This window comes from Musa acuminata, chromosome BXJ1-1 (assembly GCF_036884655.1).
Source record: "Musa acuminata AAA Group cultivar baxijiao chromosome BXJ1-1, Cavendish_Baxijiao_AAA, whole genome shotgun sequence".
NCBI lineage: Eukaryota > Viridiplantae > Streptophyta > Magnoliopsida > Zingiberales > Musaceae > Musa > Musa acuminata.
This window is the reverse complement of record NC_088327.1, coordinates 3063828-3086600: the sequence shown is the minus strand read 5'-3', so window position 1 is coordinate 3086600 and position 22773 is coordinate 3063828. Positions and strand designations below refer to the sequence as shown.

General features: G+C 36.5%; 1 protein-coding gene across 4 annotated transcripts; it reads left to right on the top strand.

The window, feature by feature from the left end:
* The first annotated feature begins 808 nt into the window (after positions 1–808).
* LOC103978270 (uncharacterized) lies at positions 809–22177 on the top strand. 4 transcript variants are annotated; one of them, XM_009394004.3, is made up of 16 exons: positions 809–1226; positions 2509–2684; positions 2840–3005; positions 3172–3224; positions 3367–3510; positions 5252–5356; positions 7313–7438; positions 7523–7720; positions 12677–12783; positions 12971–13133; positions 13839–13904; positions 15978–16071; positions 16260–16372; positions 17762–17832; positions 18609–18723; positions 21576–22177. In XM_009394004.3, the coding sequence occupies exons 1-16, from the start codon at positions 962–964 to the stop codon at positions 22017–22019; spliced, it is 2406 nt and encodes an 801-aa protein (XP_009392279.2). In that variant the 5' UTR covers positions 809–961; the 3' UTR covers positions 22020–22177. The 4 variants fall into 4 exon arrangements, with proteins under 4 accessions (XP_009392279.2, XP_064956836.1, XP_064956964.1 ...); XM_065100764.1 differs by having other exon boundaries at positions 811–1226; positions 18609–18691; positions 21576–21757; XM_065100892.1 differs by lacking the exon at positions 18609–18723 and having other exon boundaries at positions 811–1226; positions 21576–21790.
* Positions 22178–22773: the final 596 nt, after the last annotated feature.

Below are 22773 nucleotides of genomic sequence, written 5' to 3'. Positions count from 1 at the left end.
GATATTCGCATTATTGGAAGGACAAAGAGTCAATCTCTCAATGATTCAAGAACTTAGTCTCGTTTAAGTTTTTAATAAGATAATTGATCGGATCACATTTAGTTTTTGAAATGTAACGTAAATTGGGTATCATGTAATCCAATCAACTTATATGAATTCTTTTATGTGTTTACTTATCTTAAAATTCATATACTTTTTGTCAAAATTCTAATATAGCACTTGTATAATGAATTGATGTGAGTAAAATAAGATAAGATCCAATACATTACATACCTATTCGGCTTTCAAACAAAGTGGCATATAATGCATCTAATTCAGCTTTCATGATATACCTTTCAATAATTATTTATTTAATTGATGATGAGATTGATTTGATCTCATGAAAATAAAAAATTCAATTTACATCACTATAATCCCCCAAGCACAAATGATCAACCAACAAATTTAAACAAAAAATATTAATATTTTAAAAAATTTAAAGTATTATATATATATATATATTATTAGTATAGGACTAGTACTAATTAGTTATCCTTAATATTATAATTCCTATACTTTCAAAAATTATATTGGGATTTTTATACTTACGAAAGTAAAATATTTAATATTGTTTCTCTTCGTGTCATCGATTCTATCGAAAAAAATATCGTAAACCGATGACTTATTAAAAAATAAGATTAAATATTTTATTTTTATAATTTTAAAGATCTAAATATAATAAAAAAAATATAGGGACACTAATTACAGGGCTAATATGTCAATTGGCCCCTACGAGTAATGCAACTTACACGACTCACACGGCTGAAGGACCGCCACAAACCACTGTGACCGTCCCTTCATTTGGTTCGCGTTGCTTCTTGTGGTCGTCAATCTTCCGATCGCCACAGCGATAACGGACCACGGCGACATCGCGCCGCTCGCCACACTTCCTTCCGAGCTCTTCGCCCCTTCTCCTTTCGTAATGACGGCGGCAGTTGGGCCGCCCGTCCCCGCTGCGGCCGTCCGACCGACCTGGACGGCGAAGCAGGGGAGGAAAGATAAGGGATCGGGCGGGATGGGGAACATGCTCCGGGTGCTCCGGAACGACCGGGATTTTCTTCGGGAGCGTCTCCGGCCGCTTTCCAATGCGCTAGGGAACCTCCTCTGGCTCCGAAACCTCGAAGACCCCCGCGCCAAAGACGTGCGCCGCCCTCCTGAAGCGTGGCCGAAGATTTCGCATCCGCCAGGTATCTTCCTTCGCTTCCTCGATCTTAATTCTGCTGCTGAATATAGCTATTAGTTAACCCTGCGTGAGTGATTGGAGTAGAGAGGATATCGGGAGTTTTGTATGACTATGATGTGCCCATTCGATTTAATGTGTTGGGTCATGGAGTCAACCTTGATAGAGTTCAAGTCCGTTGCAAGTTAGGAAGCCAGTGGGTTTGCTAGGGGATCCCCATTATTAAATTGGGGGAGTCCGTTCTATGCATAAGTTAATAAAACTGGAGGATAATATAGGATTCGGAGGGATCGAAGAGCTCTCGGTGAGCCCGTGGACATGAGACCTTTTTTAGTGGGACTTGACAAGGTCGGTACTAAGCAGGGGAGTTGATTCACAAGAGTGATCTTGGGGGATTGTCAGGTTTTATTCGGATGTGAGAAGCTACCCAAACCATCATGAGTTGCAGTTGGACCGTGGTGTCGATCAAGGATTGCCGTTTTAGGTGCTGGACCCATTTTGATGATCTATTGAACTAGGACATATCAGTCGATATCGCTGTCTCATGTGTCAGTACATTGGTGTGTATTGATATTCCGGAGAGTAAGAAAAAGAGGGAGAAGACGAATGGGCGGTGGAGGAGGAAAATGGAAGAAGGAAGGAAGAAGAGGAGATAGTGGAGGAGGAGGAACAGGAACAGGAGAAGAGGTATACCACTATACCCAAGAAGTGATTAGGGCAAAAGATCGTGCGTGATGGCATTGTGCAGCAAGGTCGCAGCAAGTGGAGGTTGCCAATAGTGGCCTGCGTGAGAAGCGGAGGTGTCGATTGCGGTGAGAAGACGGAGGCATCAATCATAGTGAGAAGTTGCAGTGAGAAGCAGAGGCATTGGTTGCGGTGTAAAGTTGAGGTGAGAAGCAGTGGTGTCGATCGCGACTATGTGAGAAGTGGAGGCGGTGTGCTAAAGAAGTGGAAATGATTAGGGTTTTCCTTTTACATGGCGAACTGGATCGGAGTGGTCCGCATATCAGTTGATGCTCGGACCGGTACATACCATCCGTTCGTATTGGTTTAGGTGAAATGTCATTCCTTGTGCCGACCACATGATCTACTTAATGTTGCTGTTATAGTTCTCATGAATGCCTTTGCCTCTTTTGTTCAATATTTTGTGGTGGACATTCTCTCAAAATAGAACTAGAACATGTTTTTCTTTTCTTCTTTAGCAGAACATGATGTCATTTTCCTTATTGCCTTGATCTTTCTCACTGAGTTGATACTTTACTAAGCTCAATGTGGAAATTTTTTGACAGGTCTATCTGGTTTGGACCTAATGATGGCTGATTTTGAAGCCTTGAAGGTGTATGCTAATCATTTGCAAGACACTTGTAAAGTTTTGTTCATGCCTTTACCTGAAATTTATGACCCTGAAAAGGTGGAACTCTATTTTAGTTGCCGACCTCATATACTGGCATTCCGAATTACTGAGGTATTGGAGGTTCTACTTTCTATTTCTTTTATCAAATCGATGCGACTGTGATAATTCACTTTGCGAAAAAAAAAAGTGACCTTTCCTTGATAGTAAAGGCCCAACAATATAGAATTATTAGAATGACTTTATTCAGCATACATTTACAATTTTAGGTTTTCTTGTCATTTGCCTCTGCTGCCATAAAACTGCAAGCTTCAAAAATTTCCAATCTGAATAAGCACAGAGCCAACCTGAATGACGGCTTTGATGGTTCACGATATCATATTGGTCAGATTGTTAAAGAGTCATTGCTGAATCTTGGTCCAACTTTTGTCAAAGGTCAGAGACCTAATTCTTGGAAATTTTTTACATTAAATTTTTTAGTGTGGCCTAGATGATATATAACATTATTTTTGTTAGGATGCTGCTGGAACTGTAATAACCTTTTCATTCTTGTTGGTGGATCCCAAATTTACTATTTAATAATCTCTGCTTGCATATGCAGTTGGGCAGTCCCTCTCTACAAGGCCAGACATAATTGGTTCAGATATTTCAAAAGTCAGTCAAGAGTAATGTGTATTTTTATGTCTTGATGTTGTTACCTTATCTCAGCAGAAACCCTGTGGATCATGTTTGAGCGAGACATCTGTTTGGGCATAGTTTTAAACCTACGAATGATATTTTTCCTGCTTTACCTCAGGCACTATCTGAGTTGCATGACAAAGTACCTCCTTTCCCACGGACAGTTGCAATGAAAATTATTGAGGATGAATTTGGAAGCCCTGTAGAGAGAATCTTTAGTTACATTTCAGAAGATCCAGTAGCTGCAGCTTCATTTGGGCAGGTAGTTCTTTGTTTTATGTTGCCTATGTCTATTATCAAAGTATGTAATAATTATTAGTATTTAACCTAATAATGTCAACTAGGTGTAAAAAAATTTGCTTCAAATCTTCCCAGAATGAAACAAGGCAACCAAAAAACATAAATTGTGTAATCCTTTAATGATTTTGTGTTATTCATGATTCTTGGGTCTTTTTTAGATTGGTTGCTCTTGATTAAACCAAAGATTTTGCCCTAGATAGAGCTAACTCATTGGTGCGAAAATAATCCATGTAACCCCATTACGGTTTGTTGTTGTCGTTGTTGTTGATGATCATGGTGACTCTTAGATCTTGTACATTATTTCTCCCTTTTGCCTTGACAGAGGTAATCACACAATTAATCCAGTGAAAGTATTGGATTTACATTAGATCCCGACTATTAAAGGAGAGGAGGTGGAGGAGAGGAGGAGGACAAGGAGTTGGTGGAGAAAGAGGATGAGGAGATGAAGAGGAGGAAAAGGAGAAGTACCGGCATAAGACATGTGGACGCTGCGATTGAATGATGCATAGGGCTTGTGAGCAGTTCTGAGCTGTAAAACTGTGTTAAAACTTAAAACAATATACATATATAATAAAATTATAAAATGATGATAAAAATCTCATTAGTATATATTGCTAATTATACACAATAAATTTGATGTTATATCTAGTAGCACAAAGTCAATCTGATTGGCAAAGTCTAGTGCAATTATTAAGAATTATTGACTAAGTGTTAATACTTCATAAATATTCAATAGAAATGATCTGTAAACACTATGGCAAAGATTTTGCTAAAATGATTGTTTCGGTGCAATCCACTGAACAATATTGCGCTCAGATTGAAATAAGAATTACGAAGTTCAAAATAATAATGCTGAACTAGGTCCTTTTTCCATTGATTCGGACTTGACAAGCAAACCAGAGTCGATTTGGTTGGAAAGAAAGAGGAAAACTTAAACCTAACACTGTTGAAGTGTACAACAGACGTCTAGGAAAGTAGGGGTGTTGCATGATAGAATTTGGAAAATGAGATGTACTATGAAAAATCACTTGGAGATTTTAACTCAATCAAAAAATATAGAAGATTTTATTGATTCAATGGCTTAGTTTTAAATAACATGTTTCTTAAAACTATTTTTTAAATATTTTAAAATTAACTATAACCTGAAATTAACTGGAGTCTAACCAGAAACCAAAAATGTCTAGTAAAGTATTAGAAATTTTAACCTAACTTCGAATTAATTGGATTCAAGGTGATTACTTCCTGGTCAATCCAACCCAAACCTGATCCTCTTGAATTGCCACCACATGTTTGATCTTCTCTCTCTGTAAGAGACGTGGAAGTTCTCCTCTTGATTCTTCTTCTCTAATGCTTTTCGCTCTAGTTAGCAGTATTCTAATGTTGCCCTAATATAAGTGATGTGCATTTACAGGAGCTACTCATCAACCATATACATGCTTTATTTCCTTCTAGGGCATGGCAATCTTACTAAGGGTTATACGTAATTTGATTTATTTATGACCTGTTCATATGCTTTCCGGTTAACATCTTTGGAATTGTATTCATTTCATTCTTTTTTATTGACTGTTTAACTAGTAGATAAACCTTATCTTCTAGCTGCGGATCAAGTTCAATATTTAAGACGAGGATCTTATTGACTTCATTAGAGACATAATTATTCTTGCACTACAGTTTCTTATCCATTTTTTGAAAATACAACTTAGGTCTATCGTGGCTGTACACTTGATGGCAGCGTTGTTGCTGTAAAGGTCCAACGTCCAAACTTGCTTCATGTGGTTGCACGAGATATCTACATTTTACGTCTTGGGGTTGGTATTGGGAACCCATTTCAATTTTTGGAACTTACACAATTCTTCTTTTGTTCCTTTCTTTCTTATGTGGACAAGATGCATCTGTGCAGTGATATATTTCAAGTTCTTTTCATGCAACAAAACTTGTTTTATCTGAATCTTCTCCGTAATGCAACAGAGTGCTGAAATCTAATTAATAAAGGATTATTTACCATTAATCATTAATATATAGATTCGAGCTATCAATTCTTTGATTTAGCATCAATGCTTTTTTAGCACAATTTTGTATGGTACTTAGATATTCTTTGTTGGTCGATATGTCTAGTTGAGTATGAATTGCATGTAAGTTTAAATATTTCATTTAGATATTGTTCTCCATCATCTTTACAGTTGGTACTAGTTTAATTGCCAATTTAGCTCAGATGATTAAGGATATTGTTGAGTTTGCATATTTGTATTCTATCATACATTTGTTTGTTTGTTTATCCTCCTCTAGAAGATGAGTTAAATAGGTTGTTAGTGACAATGTGAGCAGGGAGCAATATAGGGCCTATAATTAATAGGTTGATTATCTATGATGGGGATGATATAAGGGAGACCAGCTTGGAGACATGACAGTTGGATGAGTTGGGCAAGTTGACTAGTGCTACCAGCGGGTTGTTAAAGTTCAGGTAGCTGGTTTTGTTCCTTGCAATGAGTTATGGACCTTTAGTCATGTTTGATAATCGAGGAAGTGGCTCAAGAATGGGTGGGAAGAATGGTATCTAATACCAATGTATACCAGTCACAGCCATATCACACTGGTTAGTATCATATTGGTTTATCTAAGTGTAATAACTATATTGGTTCATATAGATATATAAAATGATTTTTAATATCTTTCATATATATGTACCTAGGTGCACTGTATCTGGTATCATACCAGTTGATATGGGCCATTTTGTTGTACTCATCTAATTAGATTCCATTATGGATACAAATACTATTACTTAAAACTTTGGTTGGAAGGAAACTCAGAAGCAGTGATGCATAATATATAAACATATATTATAATTTAGGCTTTAGTCCTATCAATTTGAAAACATTCTTGGGGCCTTTATAACCAATATTAGCTCGATTGAACATAATCTATGATGATCAAAAGACCTAGAAGCAAAAATTCTTTAATTTGAATGTATTGTGCATATTCATCATATCAAAACAAAACCAATGGACAAAATAGCCTAAATATTTTTGATTGGTTGATTTAAAACATGTTTTATGCCATCAGAACTGCTTGTTTTTCTACCCTTCTTAATGTATATGTTAGAAAACTTCTAAATACATTATATTTTTATCCATAAGACATTTTAATTTTTAAGTATCATAAATCACGCTTGATGGAGTTGATCTTGACTACAGATCCTCCACAACTGATTTTGAGTCGATAGTACTGAAGCCTGAATCCTTTTGGTAGGATTTAGATGAGTACATCTATATATAAGGTTGAATGCAGGTCAAATTTGAATTCAGGTTGAATTCTTTTTTCTTTCTCTGAACTTAATAGCTAAGAAGTCCTCTTTGGCTTGCCAAGAATAGATTATATTATAGGACATTCGATTATATTTTATAACTTGATAATGAATGACTTAGTTGCTGAAGACCAACAACGTTATGCTTATTGCCTATGATCTCTATCAGTTGCTTTTCTAAGCTTGTTAGTGGTGGAGGAATTATTCTATTTCAGGTCAAGGTTGATTTGAGTTGTTTTTCAAATTCTTGACCAGTTTGTTTTGCATAAATATCTTTCATTGCGTGAGAGATGATAATTATTGGATTACTTGTGACTACACTCATGATGCTTACTTTCTTTATCTCCTATTATGAGTTGCTGTAGTAAGCTCGTCTATATTCTTAACACTAATGTTCCTAAATGTGCTTAAATTGGTAACATATGATATATTGTGTATTTGTTACACCTTTTACATGTTGCAGCTAGCGTTGTTAAGGAAGATAGCAAAACGAAAGAGTGATCTTTGCCTCTATGCTGATGAGCTTGGTAAAGGTTTAGTTGGTGAATTGGACTACACAAGAGAAGCAGCAAATGCTACTGAATTTATGGTACTCAAAGGGTTGAACTTGCTGAGGAGTAATTTTATGTTTTTCAAAACTGCCCATGTGATGATTTTGTGTCTTTATGGGCAGGAAGTTCATTCACAGTATTCATTTATGTTGGTCCCAAAGGTGTTTATGAAATTAACCAGCAAGAGAGTTCTCACTATGGAGTGGCTAAATGGTAAAAATCCGAATGAGTTGCTTGTTCAATCCAAGGAACTTGTCCAGGAGAATGGTCAGTACTTGGAAATGCAAACATTGGACACAAAAGTGCAACTTTTAGATCTGGTATGTACTAACAAGTAGTTCTTGAATACTAATTGTTACTTGTCGACTGACTGACCTTTTTTAACGTGTGAAAAAAGAACTTTTAATTGCTTAACCGTGTTTTTTTCCACAAAGCGTAGGGCTTGGGCATTCTTTTTCTAGACTGTTAACTTTCTGAATTTCATTCATTAACTAACTCTAGTATTAGGGACCACTGGAAGCTTGAATTTGTCTCCATTTGTCTTCTTGGAACCTTTCTACTGTTCTCACACATTGTATCTTTTTTTTTAGCTAGCATCTGAACTCAGTGGGAACTTGGACTTGATTATGTCATGAATTTGTCTAGAATGACATAGATACCTGCATGAGGTCATTCTCAAATTGCTTTTAGTGATCTTTTTATGCACACCCAAGGGCTCTTGACTAGCCTATAGAGGCCAATTTAGTAAGTAACTCTTGGAGGGCTTGCATGAGTTGGTTACAAGAATAGTTTGTTAGAGCCAATGATTGCAATCTTGTACCAGGATATAGGATGGGTCCTTGGCTGGACTGGTATATACCAACCGGTACTTGTGTACCGAAGACTTGAAGAGAAAGAAGAAGAGGAAGGAAGAGGTGGTGGTGAAGGAAGAGGAGGAAGAAGGAGAAAGAGGAAGAGGAAGGAAGAAGAGGAATTGCTGGAGGAAGAGGTGGAGGAAGGAGGAAGAGGAGGCAATGGAAGAAGAGGAAGAGGAAGGAAAAAGAGAAGGTGGTGGATGAAGAGGAGAAAGAAGGAAGAGGTGGAAGAGGAGACATTGGAGGAGGAAGAGGAAAGAAGAAGATGGGGCAGTGGAGGAAGAGCAGGAGTAGGAGGAGGAAGAGGAGTCAGAGGAGAAGTAGAGGAGCATTTCTAATCGACGATGGATGACAGTGGGTGATTGCCTCCACTGGGCAGTGGGGATGTAGGTAGTGGTGGACGACAGTGGGCAGTTCCTTGCACGCAAGGAGGTAGGGTTTAGGTTTTTCTCTTTTTTTCTTTAATATAGACTAGAGCAAACCACTTGAGATGGGTCATTCGCATACGGTTCACACTTGGACCAATTTACTAGTGGCGACGTACCAGTCTGAGCAAAAAGAAGTTTCCTGGTTAGATCATTATTGAGATCAAGATGTATTAGCCATGAGAGGATTGGGATTGATGGATTTGGTGGATTAGATTGAGGAATCATGATTGATCAAGTAAATAATCTAACAATAAAATTGAAAATCACAATAATAGAATTGTATTACGCAAATTAAAAGTTAACTATAGTTTAACTTAATCATAAAAAACACAGAAATAACATAGCATTGTCAGTCACTAGTTTAATTGGTCAACCTAGGAACAAATCTTTTGTTGGTGTTGCTTTGTTGAAGAAAAGCATCTATACTATCAAATGACTCGGTGGTTTTTACCTCGGTAAAAGAAAGTGGGGACAAAGGTCAAAAAGTGTGAAAATTAAATCCACCTGTGTGTTATTATGATGACATGCACATTGGGGTTATGGAGTGATTAAAGGAAGGAGCTAGAGGGAGTTGATATCATGGTTCGCCTTACCGGTCCGTACCAGTGTACCGACCAACTGTTGGTATAGTATGTACCAAGCTGTACTAAGTCGTACCGAGCATACCGACACATGGTATATGGGGGTGTTCCGATGTACTACCCATACTGATTCCCTGTCAGACTTGTATGTATCGCCCATACCGAGCTGTCACGAACTTAGTTGATTTTGCCTTAAGTTATGCGGCACTCTTGCATGTCCATACGCAAAGGTCAGCCTCCCCGAAATCTCCTATGATCCCTTAGGACCTACAAAAGAGAAAACGAGCTCGAGAAAGCATTTCACTCAGGATCCACAAGCAACCATTGCAGCAAACACTTTATAGCTAATACAAATTACAACCATAGACTTCACAAGCTCTGAACGGTCGCCTAAAATGGTCCACTATAGACCGAGATCCCCTTTAGTGCCCACATGATATAACCTTTGTTTGCAAGCCTAAGATGGCCACCAAAACCAATTAAAATGGGGCTGCTTAGTCTACTGTCAGCCTTTTACATGCTGTGCAAAGTATGAACAAAATTGAAAGATACAGACATACATGAGCATTACATCAAACACTCCGTTTACAATTTTGTCCGTGATAGAGCGGTATGTCACGGTATGACGAACTTTGATTGATATATTGGTGTACTAATTGGGACCTTAAGACAAGCTATTGGGAGTATTTTTCTGTTAACAAAAGTTTTCAATTGTGTTAAAAGGTTTTGTTAGATCTTAAAGTTTGATTGGAGTACATTGACAATTAATTTATTGACTAGAAATAGCTAAGCAGACAAAAAGAAAGGGAAAGAAGATTGCAGGTAATAAGCAATGTTTCAAATACTAGTCAAGCTGCTCCATACAGACTGTATTTACTGCTCCATACGAAGAATCAAATTTGCACTATATAGCTCAATACTATTTGGTATAAAATTGTATATAAAATTTTTCAGCAATTTGGATGGTACAAGTTAATATACTGCTTAATATACCGATATCATATTGATCTAACAAGGTGTCAGAACGAATATTAAACCAAAATTCAAAGTTGTGTTATCAAGTTATGCTCTAATTTCAGATGGATCCAAGGTTAACTGGTACTAGTCTGGAATTGTGCTGTAGTTTCGAAGTTAAACCTTGTAGGCAAGGAATGCAATTTCATCCTGGTCAATATGTAATGACCGGTGTTGTACCTACCAACAAGTGTTTACTGGTCTGAGCATGACCCAATATGTGAACCACCCAATTTTCAGACAGTTAATGTGCGATACAAGGTTTATGAACAGGGATTACTGCCTGGTCTAGAGCCATTAACCTAAAATCCATATCCCCCTCCCCCATTGCTTCTTGCAACCTGCACCACATGCTGGTGGTACTCTTCTTACCCTCCTCCTCATCCTCCTCTGCTACACTGACTTCTCCTCCTGTTCTTCTCCATGGCCTCCTCTCCTCTTCCTCTGCTGCTTCCTCTCATCCTATTCTTCTTCTTCTTCTTAGTTCCCTCCTCTTCTCTTCTACCTCCCCCCTTTCTTTGTACTGCAGACGTTCTAGTGTACCATGTCTTGGTACACCAAAATGGACTTGACCCATATTGGTCCCATGGACTGGCATGGGTTCAGTATTCGAAATTGAAGACCTTTCTTGTTAGTATGGTTACTTGCAGCAAACTATAATAGTTAATTAGAAATATGCAGCTTTGACATTCTCTTGTATGAAACTTTAAATACTTAGGTAAGTAAGAAATATTATCTTATTTATTTAACTCTCCTATGGTGCTTGTGGGTTCATATTTCCTGCTTTTACATGGTATCGAATCATGTAAGGCACATCTCAGAATGAAAAGGCTATTTAGCAGGGTGAATTACCTCTGAAAATACTATGTAAACCTTGTAGGAATGATTAATTGCAGTAAATTGTAGTATTTGATAGAAATATGCAACTTTGACATCTTGCTATAAGAAACTTTTGGTCATTAAGTAGGAAATGTTCTTTTATTCATTTAACCCTTCTTATATGCTTGTAAATTTTGTTCAGATTTCCTGTATTTAAATGTTATAGGATCTCATGAGCAAAGTTCGCCATATTGTGGCTTACCGCTTGGTACTGGCAGTACATACTGATTTGATAAGGGACCAGTATGGGTAATATATACCGGTATGTCGATATGCCTCATCGTTCCATGTTTTAGTATATCGGTATGGCTCGATACATACTATACCGATAGCCAATCTGTACATTGTTATGGATCGGTAAGGCAAACTATGCTCATGAGGCTAAACTGGACTGAAAAGGCTATTTAGTTGGGTAAATCATCTCGGAAATGCCTGTCAAAAATCTGAGACTTTGGCCAAGGTTTAACGTATTGAGCAAAATGACACGAAATGAACGGTATATATGGGTTCTCCAGCTGATCGGTATATGGGCTAGCTTGTTTTGGATAGTACGCTGAAATATGGTCTGGTATCAGTCGATTCGGGTATGTATTGGCCAATACAGTCAACTCTTGTCCTGATATCAATTGATACTGGTTGGTACCTATCATAATTTGACTGTTGCCAACCCAAATCAGGTCTAGTTTGACCCGAATGGTCAAATTGACAATTGGGCTTCTTTTGGAGCTGTCAATCCCCCTCCCTCCCCCTCTTTCACTCGCTCTCACTCACGTCCTCATTCTTACCCTTTTTCATACTCTCGCTTGTGATTAAAGTTCTTAATCGAATGATTTACTTCCTTCGATAGGGGCCTGTGCGACAAAGTGGTTCCTCTACGGATTCGAAAAGAAAAATTCAAAATTTCCTTTTTATAACCTACAATTTTTATACCAATAAATATAATTTTTACACTTTTCTTATATAAATATAATTTTTATACCAATAAATTATGTAAAAAAACTCTAGAAAATGAATTTTTTAATTTATGATCATTTTTTAGCTTTTTCCCAAAAATCAATATGTACCGACATACTGGCACAATACTTCAATACTGGTATGTACTGATTCACCCATGGACTGATACCACTGATCGATGCATCAAGACAGTCCTTGATGTGGGCTACACTTATGTCCCCCACACATTAGGCTTGTGAGGGTAATTTTTTCCTCCTAAATAGCTGTGCTTAGATCAGAAAAAAATGACTATTTTTCTTGTTGATATATATTTTGCTCATATTTTGCTAATAGATATGTTTTCGCCACACATTAGGCAAGTACATGCTAATGCAAGTGTGCCTTTGAGTTGCTCGCCTGGTCAAAACATGTGTTCTAGTTAATGTGTGATAGAATAGTATTTCTGTTGCTTTATTCTTTGTTATAGAGCATGTAAATTCTATTTACTTTATATCAAGATGTTAAATTAAGAGATGGACTTTTGCTTTACCATTTATCTTGTCGTTATATGTATGTTTAAACTGTAGGTCAAGAAAGGCGTGGATGCAACATTAATTCAACTTCTTGACACAGGCCTATTGCATGCTGACCCACATCCAGGGAATTTGTGTTACACACCTGATGGGCATATTGGGTATGCCAAAATTAGTTTCTATTATGAGACAAATAATTGATTGTTTCAATTCTTATCAGCAGTACGATTTTCATATTTGCTGTCTACAGGAAAGGTCGTTCATCTCAGAAAGACTTAGCTGTTTCTCTGCTTTTATCTGAGTTCTTTTGCTTATTTTCTTTGCTTAACATGCGTATGACCTTTCTAGGTTTCTTGATTTTGGTTTGCTTTGCCGGATGGAGAAGAAACATCAGCTTGCTATGCTTGCCTCCATAGTTCACATATCTAATGGAGACTGGAATGCACTTGTCTATGATTTGATGGAAATGGATATTGTAAGGCCAGAAACCAACCTTCGTCGTGTAACAATGGTATGCCATTAATGACCCACAATTCATTTTCTGATGTTTTATATAAAACATTTTAAAAACGTTCTAAAAGGAGACATGTATGTCATACAATAATTCTCTTCATAATGTAATTGATGTTTCACAAGAGGGATAGTATTTAAAGAGAAAGGAAAACATTTGGAGGTGATCATTTTATTTAAGCTGCAGATGTGAGGAGGAAAGGGGATCCCTAAATCAAAGATGTTGCTCTATACTGTATTCTTAAGGTTCATTCTTTCCATGTAGAAAAAATGTCACTTATGCAACATGAATAATTTTCCATTTGAGCAATTGGCAGCTCGACTTAAGCTACTGAAAGTTACTTGCTTCCAGGGAGAAAGACTTAGTAATGACAATGACAATTGAATGTGCTTCATACAATTCTCACTTTGTATATTTCTGCTTCCATAAAATGTCTTGATAAATAGTCAACTTACAAGGCTAATCATTATTATGTAGCATGGTGAAATCCTTGACAAGTGCTGAGACAATATCACTTGTTACTGGACTAAAATATGATATAGGTCATTTTCAGGCTTGCACATAGTATTGTACCATCAAGTGGTAACAAAAGTTCACATCAGCTGATAATTTATGGGCTGCAGGAGATCTTGTCTGCCAACTACACTACCTTTTTCATAGTAAACTTGGATGTATTTTATCTCTAATAATTGAATTAATATTCAGGACTTGGAAGAGGCCTTAGGTGAGGTAGTCTTCGTCAATGGAATTCCTGACATCAAGTTTAGTCGAGTAAGTAGCTTATTATTATTATTTTCTTTCATATTGTCTGATGGAATTGGGGTTTTTATCATCTTTTAACTTGATTATTCAATGATGAACTTTAGTTGATTGCTGCTATTTTATCTGTAAGGATTGTGACCATTCTTTTGTACTATCATATTAACCTAGGCTCCACAAACACACTTGAAGACACTGACTTCCAATCTAAGAGCATAAGGGGACTAAATTAATGCTCAGTTGTACATTCTTGTACTTCAGCTGGGAGGAGTGCATACCCACCATCGTTGTTAACATGCAAGCCATCTGTTTAGTGAAATCAGCTGATCAGGCAACAAAGGACTTCCAACAATTAGCAGAAGATTGACAATCAAAAGTCATTTAGTAAATGAAAACTTGGTAGGTATAATTTGGTCCATTGACATAGTCTCGATTAGCTTTAATGTGAGCTGGAAGAAGTCAAGTAGATAAAAGGTGACATGGAAAGAATAATTTTATTCTAGGCGCACAAGTGACAACCACCATATGTATTATCAAATTTCCAATTAAATGGATCTACTTTTGGCTGGTTTATGAGTTGTGTGCTATTACCTTGAATGGTTTTGAATTCCAATTTTACCATCATGGTACAAAAACTATAATTTGTGGAGGTTTTAAATAGTGATCCGGTATCCGTTTCAGTAACTTATTGGATCACTACAGTACTAGTATATTAGGCAATATACTGACTGAACTATATTGTCCCTGTATCATTGAATAAAATAATAAAAGAATTGTATATGTACTGGTATTGGCATCGATAATTTTCGATCAACATGTAGTCCAATCAATATTTGAAACTTTTGAACTTTATGCCAGTGTAAGGATGTGCTGATTATGTAGTAGTTCAGTCAATATTTGAAACTTTAGACTTTATACCAATCTAGGGAAGTGTCCTTTATGTGATAGAGGGGGGGGCTAGCCAACTCAGTTGAAAGGAAAGGGCTCTCTCCTTTCAGATGAATATGCCTTTCCATACTATTGGGTTCTGGTGGCAGTATAGACCCTCTTCATGCCATGTTAACTAGCTAATCAGTTTGACATGTTGCTGACACATGAGATATTCTTGTGGATATTAGATCATTGGTTCTTTGGGACTGAGGCCACCTAGATGCCCAAAATTTGAAATGTTAGAAAGTGCATAGATTACCATTTCTAATTACACAGGTGTATTATCATCCCATGTATGCTCATGTGGTTGATAATCATAGGTTCTGCTATGGCACGGTGGCATGATATGATAGTCATGGTCATGTGAATGCATCTATATGAGGAAAAATCATAGGAACATCTCACTTAGGACTATTATAGGTAGGTTGATAGATATCATAAGCAAAAGTAATGGTTTTCATAGAAAAAATGTCTTTTTCTGGTTCAGAGCATAGAGCTCCATCTTTTCTATTAGAAAGGAGGTATGCATCAACTTTATGTTCTACCCTTTGCTTGCCATGGTTTAGAATACCATCCCGGATTGGTACATACGAGATAATATTCAGTAGTCCGACACTGAACTGGTATAAGTGTGCTTTACAGCTTTACTCCAACTGGATAATACCTCATGATAAATGTTTTTTTTTTCTTTATTTTGCTTCCTTTGGAAGTGATAAGTTTCCTTCACTCCATATTCTGGATCTTGCTGGACATATCCCTTTTTGACATACTACACAGATATCCTCAAAAGGCACCTAAAAGTCTAAAACATTTGATTCATCCTCAGTTTTTCAGATTTTTCATTTTTTTTCATGTGAATCAACAGAACTGAATCTTTTAGGTAATTTTAATTGCATAATATATCTGGTAGTCCTAGAAATATCTGTTGCTCTAGGATAATTTATAATTGATTATACATTGTTTGTCAAAGTGAAATGTAATTTTTGTTAAAAGTTCACTATGGTTAATTAGTCATTTAATGTTGGCAAGTTCTACAAATCTACGGGCCCATTCTTATTATTATTTGGATTTGTGATATGAATAATATACTTATATTTTTCAACTTAAATGCAAATATTTTGACTATTATATGGGCAATTGCCATACCTGTTGCAGGTTCTTGGTAAAATTTGGTCTGTAGCACTCAAATACCAGTTTCGTATGCCACCATACTTTACACTGGTCTTGCGCTCTTTGGCTTCCTTTGAAGGTTAACTTTCCTATTTGAATGTTATTTTTGGAATCTTTATTTGGATGTTGCATTCAGATGCATATGTACACGCACATCCAGATATGTGGGCACTTAATCAACTGCCAAATGCATGAACAGAATTTGCTTAGATATCATGCTTTGTTTAGTTTTCCTGAAAGATATTCTATACTCATGCCTGTCATCAGGTTTGGCACTAGCAGCAGATCGAAATTTTAAGACATTTCAAGCTGCTTACAATTATGTCGCAAGGAAACTTCTACGTGATAATTCAGCTGCTGCAAGAAAAATATTGTATTCGGTATGTATTTTCACAAAGTTGACTACATTGATGCAACTCTTGAATTTTCTTTATTGTAGATTCAGATACTTGTCAACATGTGGTGTTATCATAAGCAATAACAAATTTGCCATAATGTGCTCCTGGCTAGTCATGACTGGAACCCTCTATGCCAATAATTTGCTGACATAGATGTGCTAATGGCGCAAGATGGAACAAATTAAAGAGGGTAATTAAATAAAGTACTCATATTCAGCTAAGGGGTTTGATATAAGATCTATCTTGGAAATCACCTTCCCCCAACCTAAAAGAGTGGCTTGGTTTATGAGGCTCCCACTTATGAAGGTCAAGGTACATAGCGTTATCTTTGATAATGGATGGGTTGATTTTGCAACTCAAACTGTGACACTCGTGTCACATAGAAGCCAACACATCATGGCACCAAGGATCCACCCTTCCATTTAAAAGAAGAAAGGTAGAAAATTTTAAATCTTGTCGACACAAAAGCTTGGTATCCTAGTCCCTTTTTATGAATCGGGGGGCAGGAAGATTGGCATTGGTGCTGACTGTTGATTCCATAGTTTCATGGCATGTGACTCCAAGTATTGTAATCTTGAACTGGACTAATGGGTCTGGTCCATTACAGTGTACTGACACACAATACATAGTACTAGGGATAATCAACACAAAAGAACCTTGTACGTAGTCGATCATGTTCTAAATCTTTTGAGTTTTTGACTTTTAGTTCCTACATGTGGGTCAGTTGTTCTATTAGTTTGTATTCCTCTGGAAATATAATTTTATGCTTTTATTTTGTTCTCTTCACAATGATCAAATTGATGACTCAATGTTCTTCCAAGTTGTTATTTCTGGAACTCTCTTCGGTATAATTTTTATTTTTCTTTAGATTGGTACTTCCGGTTCAAATAAAGTCTTGATATGTGCTACATGCATTATTTTAAAGATTTTATGTAGCTCTTTATATTGCGCAAAACATATGCTTATCTCTTTCTTTTTGTAAAGAAACCCATACTGAAAATTAATTGAGTTCCACTTATCGTTATAATTATGCAATATAATAGAAATTATAAATAAATATTTAAGTACTATAAATGCTAGTGGTACGAGGAGAGATAGAGGAAGATCTAAAACCTTAATAGAGACTATAATTAAATACTTAAGTACTTTAAAATTAACTATATATATATATGACTTTTTACATATCTCAATGGCGACAAAAGATCCATGTAGTTGACCCCAAATAGTTGGGATTTACGGTTTTGTTGTTGTTGTATAATTATGCAGTGTAATAACTGTAAGAGATATATACATTTACAATGGTGTTATCTAATATACTACAGTTGATAGTCTTAATTTTAAATGGGGTTATCTTTTACACTTACTTTTTAGGTTGTCTTCAACAAAAGGAGGGAGTTGCAATGGCAGAGGATTTTGCTTTTTCTTAGGCTGGGTAACGTGAGGTAATATATGATTACTCTTATTCCTCTACTAAAATGATCCTTTTTTGTACTAATTCTTTTAAATAAAGCAGCAGGAATATGGCAATGACTTGTTTTTAGTTTCCCGCCAGTTTGAGGAATATCCTTGTATTTTGATAATACATGCCTGCCCAAAAAATGAATTATGCTTCATTTTCTTACTTTCAAAGAAAAGGATAGGAACATTTTGATGTTTTATAACTATAGTAATCAAGATTCTCCACTTTTCACTTCTATAAAAATGATTGGCTGCCTTTGGCAGTGGTATGGCTGTAGAGGAAAGGTGACTTGTATTGACAATAAGAGTCTTAGGTGTATTAGTGTGTTCAGTGTTGGCTTATCTCATTCTAAGAAGTTATCTGATCAAATCAAATTCAAATGATCTGAATGCATAAATCAGCCGACCCATGGTACTTATAGAGCACATTTTGGTTCCTTTACTGCAATCAAAGTAAATATGATAGAAAACACATCAAACAGCATGTTTCATGAAGACAATCCATGAAAATAAATTTGGTTCCATTAGGAGTTCATTAGATCATTATGTAAATGGTGGATGAATACATTTGAGTTGATATGTTGAGTGAATTGTGGGATGAAACAGGATTTTAAAATCTGATTGTATCGTTTGAGTGCAGATTAATCATTTTCAGTCTGTTGGCTAATCAATACTTGGATTAGGCTGTTTAATGTCACAATGTGTTTCTTGATTTTTTTTTTCTTTACAATCCTTTAACATCTTATGTGATGACTGACAGATCTTCCTCCTATGGGCAAAGTGTCAGAGAGGATGTCTTTGAAACTGCAAACCTCATTTTGAGGCTATTATCCTCAAAGGATGGTACTGTTTTCAGAAGAATTCTAATGATTGCAGTATGTACTTCCAGCTAAACACTTACATTCTGGCTCAAACAAGAATTATCTAGTTATCTGACTTTCGATTTTGTACCTCATGTTATACGTTCTATTTACTACTGCTATTAACCTGAAAGGTCAATTCATTAACAAATAATGAAACAACTTGGTCAACAGTCAACTCCCTTATGTACATGATCATATTAAAGCCAAGGGGGCATGTATAGGCAAGATTTTAAGATGGAAATAGTTACCTATATGCTATTTATGTGATGTAAGGAGGGATTTTAAATCGAAATAGTTACAAGGTGAGAAACAAACAGTTTTTCTCATGCCCGTGCATGAGCAATCATTATGTTGATGCTTTTTTTTTATTGAATTAGTGTATGAGTAGATTGAGTTGGTATTTTTACTTTCTTTGAATTTTTGGCCATAGTAATTTTTTAGTTGGGTTCCGTTTCCTGTATCAGTAGCCAGGTTGTACCAATTCTATTATAAGGATTAAGATACTAACCTTCATAAGGCCAACAAAAACATATGGACTATAAGTCTATAACTAAACCAAGTTGAAAGACAAGAAAACTATTATTTATTTTACATGCTATATCAAAATCTTCAGACATCAGAGTGTTTCATCTCTAATAAATGATACAAATAAGGAAGGGGTCAGATTTCTCATTGAAGGGGATATACAGAGATATATGGAGCTCATCTGTAGCATATTTTTAATGTCAATTCAGTGAAGGAATATATTCAATGGCTTAATGGTGATAATGATGTTCATTGTATCTCAAATCTGGAGGACAAAATGTACTCCTCTACAGTCTTTTTTTTGGATGAGCCAGCAAATGTAGCTAGCCCAATCACTTGATTCATGCATGACCTTAGGTCTATATGGAGTGCCTCCCGAAGCTCCTTCTTGGCAGGGCATAGACGGCGATACATGGAGCTCATCTGTAGCATCTTTTTAATGTCAATTCAGTGAAGGAATATATTCAATGGCTCAATGGTGATAATGATGTTCATTGAATCCCAAATCTGGAGGACAAAATGTACTCCTCTACAATCATTTTTTTGGATGAGCCAACAAAATGTAGCTAGCCCAATCACTCGATGCATACATGACCTTAGGTCTAGTCATTTTCTATTGGATAAAATTAGAAGAGGTGAAATAACAAATCTGAATTTCACCAAGCCATAGGAGTTTTCTGTGTGGATCTCTTCGTCAATGCATGTACCTGGTGATTATTATAAATGCATGATTTAATTTGCCTTTGTCACTGTCATCCTCACTAGTTGGATATCACTATTGTCCATTATTAAGTCTATGTAATGAGTTACATATAGCATCTATAAATGATGCAAATGTGTGTCTATTAGCATCAATCATCAGCAAAACTCCATAGAATTCTATAATTTTATCAATTACAATCTCCACCAGATCTTGAGTTTGACATGATGTCATGATGTATCCATGGACTTTTGAAGATGATCCTACTTTTACTATAGACAGAAGTTATGATGCTCATCTAGTGAAGCCAGACTAACTATTGCATATAAGGGGCATACCATCTGACTGAATTTTGTGAGACTTGATAAGTGTGCAGATTTCGTTGAACTGCTCATCAACATATTTCTCGTCAATATCATATAGAGGACACCTTTGAGACTACATGTGAAGGGATGCAGTTAATGAACCATTTCATAATTGTCTTTCCTATATCCCTCTTTTTCTCTTATGGTCTTTGTTGTAAGAGTGGATCCTAGCCAGTTTGGCATTCTGAGGGAAATACCATGATATTGAGATCAAAAAGTTTGAAGTTGGCCTCTTACTAAAAGATCTCAAGAAACCGTTGAACCCTGCCCGCAAACCCCACCCCCTGCCATGGGGCTAGGCAGGGGCTGATTGCCTCATGGTAGCACTCTTGCCTAATTCACAACTGCCATTGTCAAATAATAGTTCTCCTACCTAGCTAATGAGCACTGTTTCTACTAGGCTGCTGCATAATATAAAGTTCACTAAATTGAGATGGATTAACACCACTATGACTGACACGTCTCATGTCTTCTCTGTACATGTTTTTGTGGTTTGAAATTTTGCCAAAACCAATATGTACCCTTGGTCGGGCTTGGATCAGCACAAGGAATAGAGCTTTTCACACAGTCTGATTCAGCAAACAAGTTATTGCTCGTTAACTTGTCAGCTTATCACCTGGTTCAATTTTATTTTAGGTTAACAGGCCTGATAGATTAGGGTTTAAAATTTTAGTTTCTTGACCGGTCTAAACGCATGGCTCTGAGGCAGTGAGCTCAGCATGTTTGCATACTGGTTGCCTGGATGAAGTGGTTTACTAGTAGGGACAGATGTCCCTTGTGCAACCCATCTTTTGCTCATCTCCATGTTGTGTGTCCTCTGTGACCAAGAAATCAGACAATGAGCAGCTATCTAAAGATAGACAAGTAAGACAAAAGATAAATTATATTATAATGAAGTCTATTTGGCATCATGAAATCAATAAAGTGGCCATGAGGTGGGAATTTTAGAGTGTAAGGAACAGTAAGACTGTAACAGAACTCATTTTGTGCTTCATTATGTGGAGAACATCATTGTTGAGCTAAAGAAATATTGGTCAAATGCACAAGTGATGCCCACAACTATTTTATCAGTAGGAATTGCTCTGAACTTTAAATTTCTCATGTCCAGGAGTCTGATTATTTATCAAAGTTATGCCGATGCTACTTGTAAATTTTCAACTTGTAATGCACTCTAAAGTGCCTGTGCTAATTTGTTGGCCTTGATGTGTTGTTGCCAAAGTTAAACAGATTTTCCAATGGCATTATATTAACACACTATGTACTGCATTGAACAGGATTCGACTTCTTTGGCTCGAGCATTTATTTCTAAAGAAGCAATTATCTTCCGTAAAAATTTGAGTGCTGCTCTTGCTGATGTTTTCTTCCAATGGATGTTGAAAGCTATTAGAGGAAATGGAGCATTAGGCCAACGTGATCAGCAATACGACGAGCACACTTTTGCAGCTAGCAAACAGAAAGAGACGATGCTAGGCCTGTCATCTGTGCTTTCTGTGCCATTATTACAAGCTGCCGTAGTAGACCGAAGGCTAAAAGTAATATATTACAAGAAGCTGAATGATGTAAGACGAGATCCCATATTGATGTTGAAGGTGTGTTGGAGTTTCTCAACAATCTTTATGACAGCTGCAGCACTTGCATTGAATAGTTTTCTAATTTACTGGTCAGAATCGTATGTAACATCTTTTGTACCAAGGCGATTTGCCACAGGGGTGTCATAAGCTACTAGCATAATTGAAATGATCAAATATTGCTTATTTTTGTATAGAGAGCGCTGTAAATAGTCCGGTTATCGCTATTTTGTACACACATAATAAATTGTAGAAATGCCAAGAAATTGAAATAGTCAATGTGAAAAAGGACACTGACATTTTACCAATTTTTTCATGATGCTATTGACCTGGTTTAGCCCAACTGATTGGTAGTATCCTCTTGGGTTAGCTTGTTTGTTCAAGTTTAATTACTGTCCTCCAGCATTTACAAAAAAAAAAAATTGCAAGTTCTAGACAGTATCATTTCATTTTTGGTCAAATATTAGTATTCTTTTATCAGACAATTCCAGAAAGCAAAAATTTTGATTAGGCAATGCTTGATCTGTCTGATATCCCTGAGAAAGACAACCAATGTGGGTCTGATGGCTGAGGGCTCTGACCACCTACGATAAAGCTTGATTCCCCAATTCAGGCCTCTCTCATCTTCAGAAGTTCTTGCTAGCCAATGTTGCACTCTTCTTGCCTGATGTCTGGTGATGAAGATCCTCTGCTGGAATCTCAAAGGTTCCATCACTAACTCTAATCATCTCTCATCATTTTGATATATGTATTTTTGGTTTGAATTGCATAACTGTAAGCACCAATTTGCTCTGTTCATCCTCAGGCTTGCTAGATCTTGGCATGCATTAGCGGTTCCAGGTCTTGCATGGTCGTCAGTGAGTCAGGTAAGCATCCTTGGCTCTTATTTGTTGTTTCAGCAGGC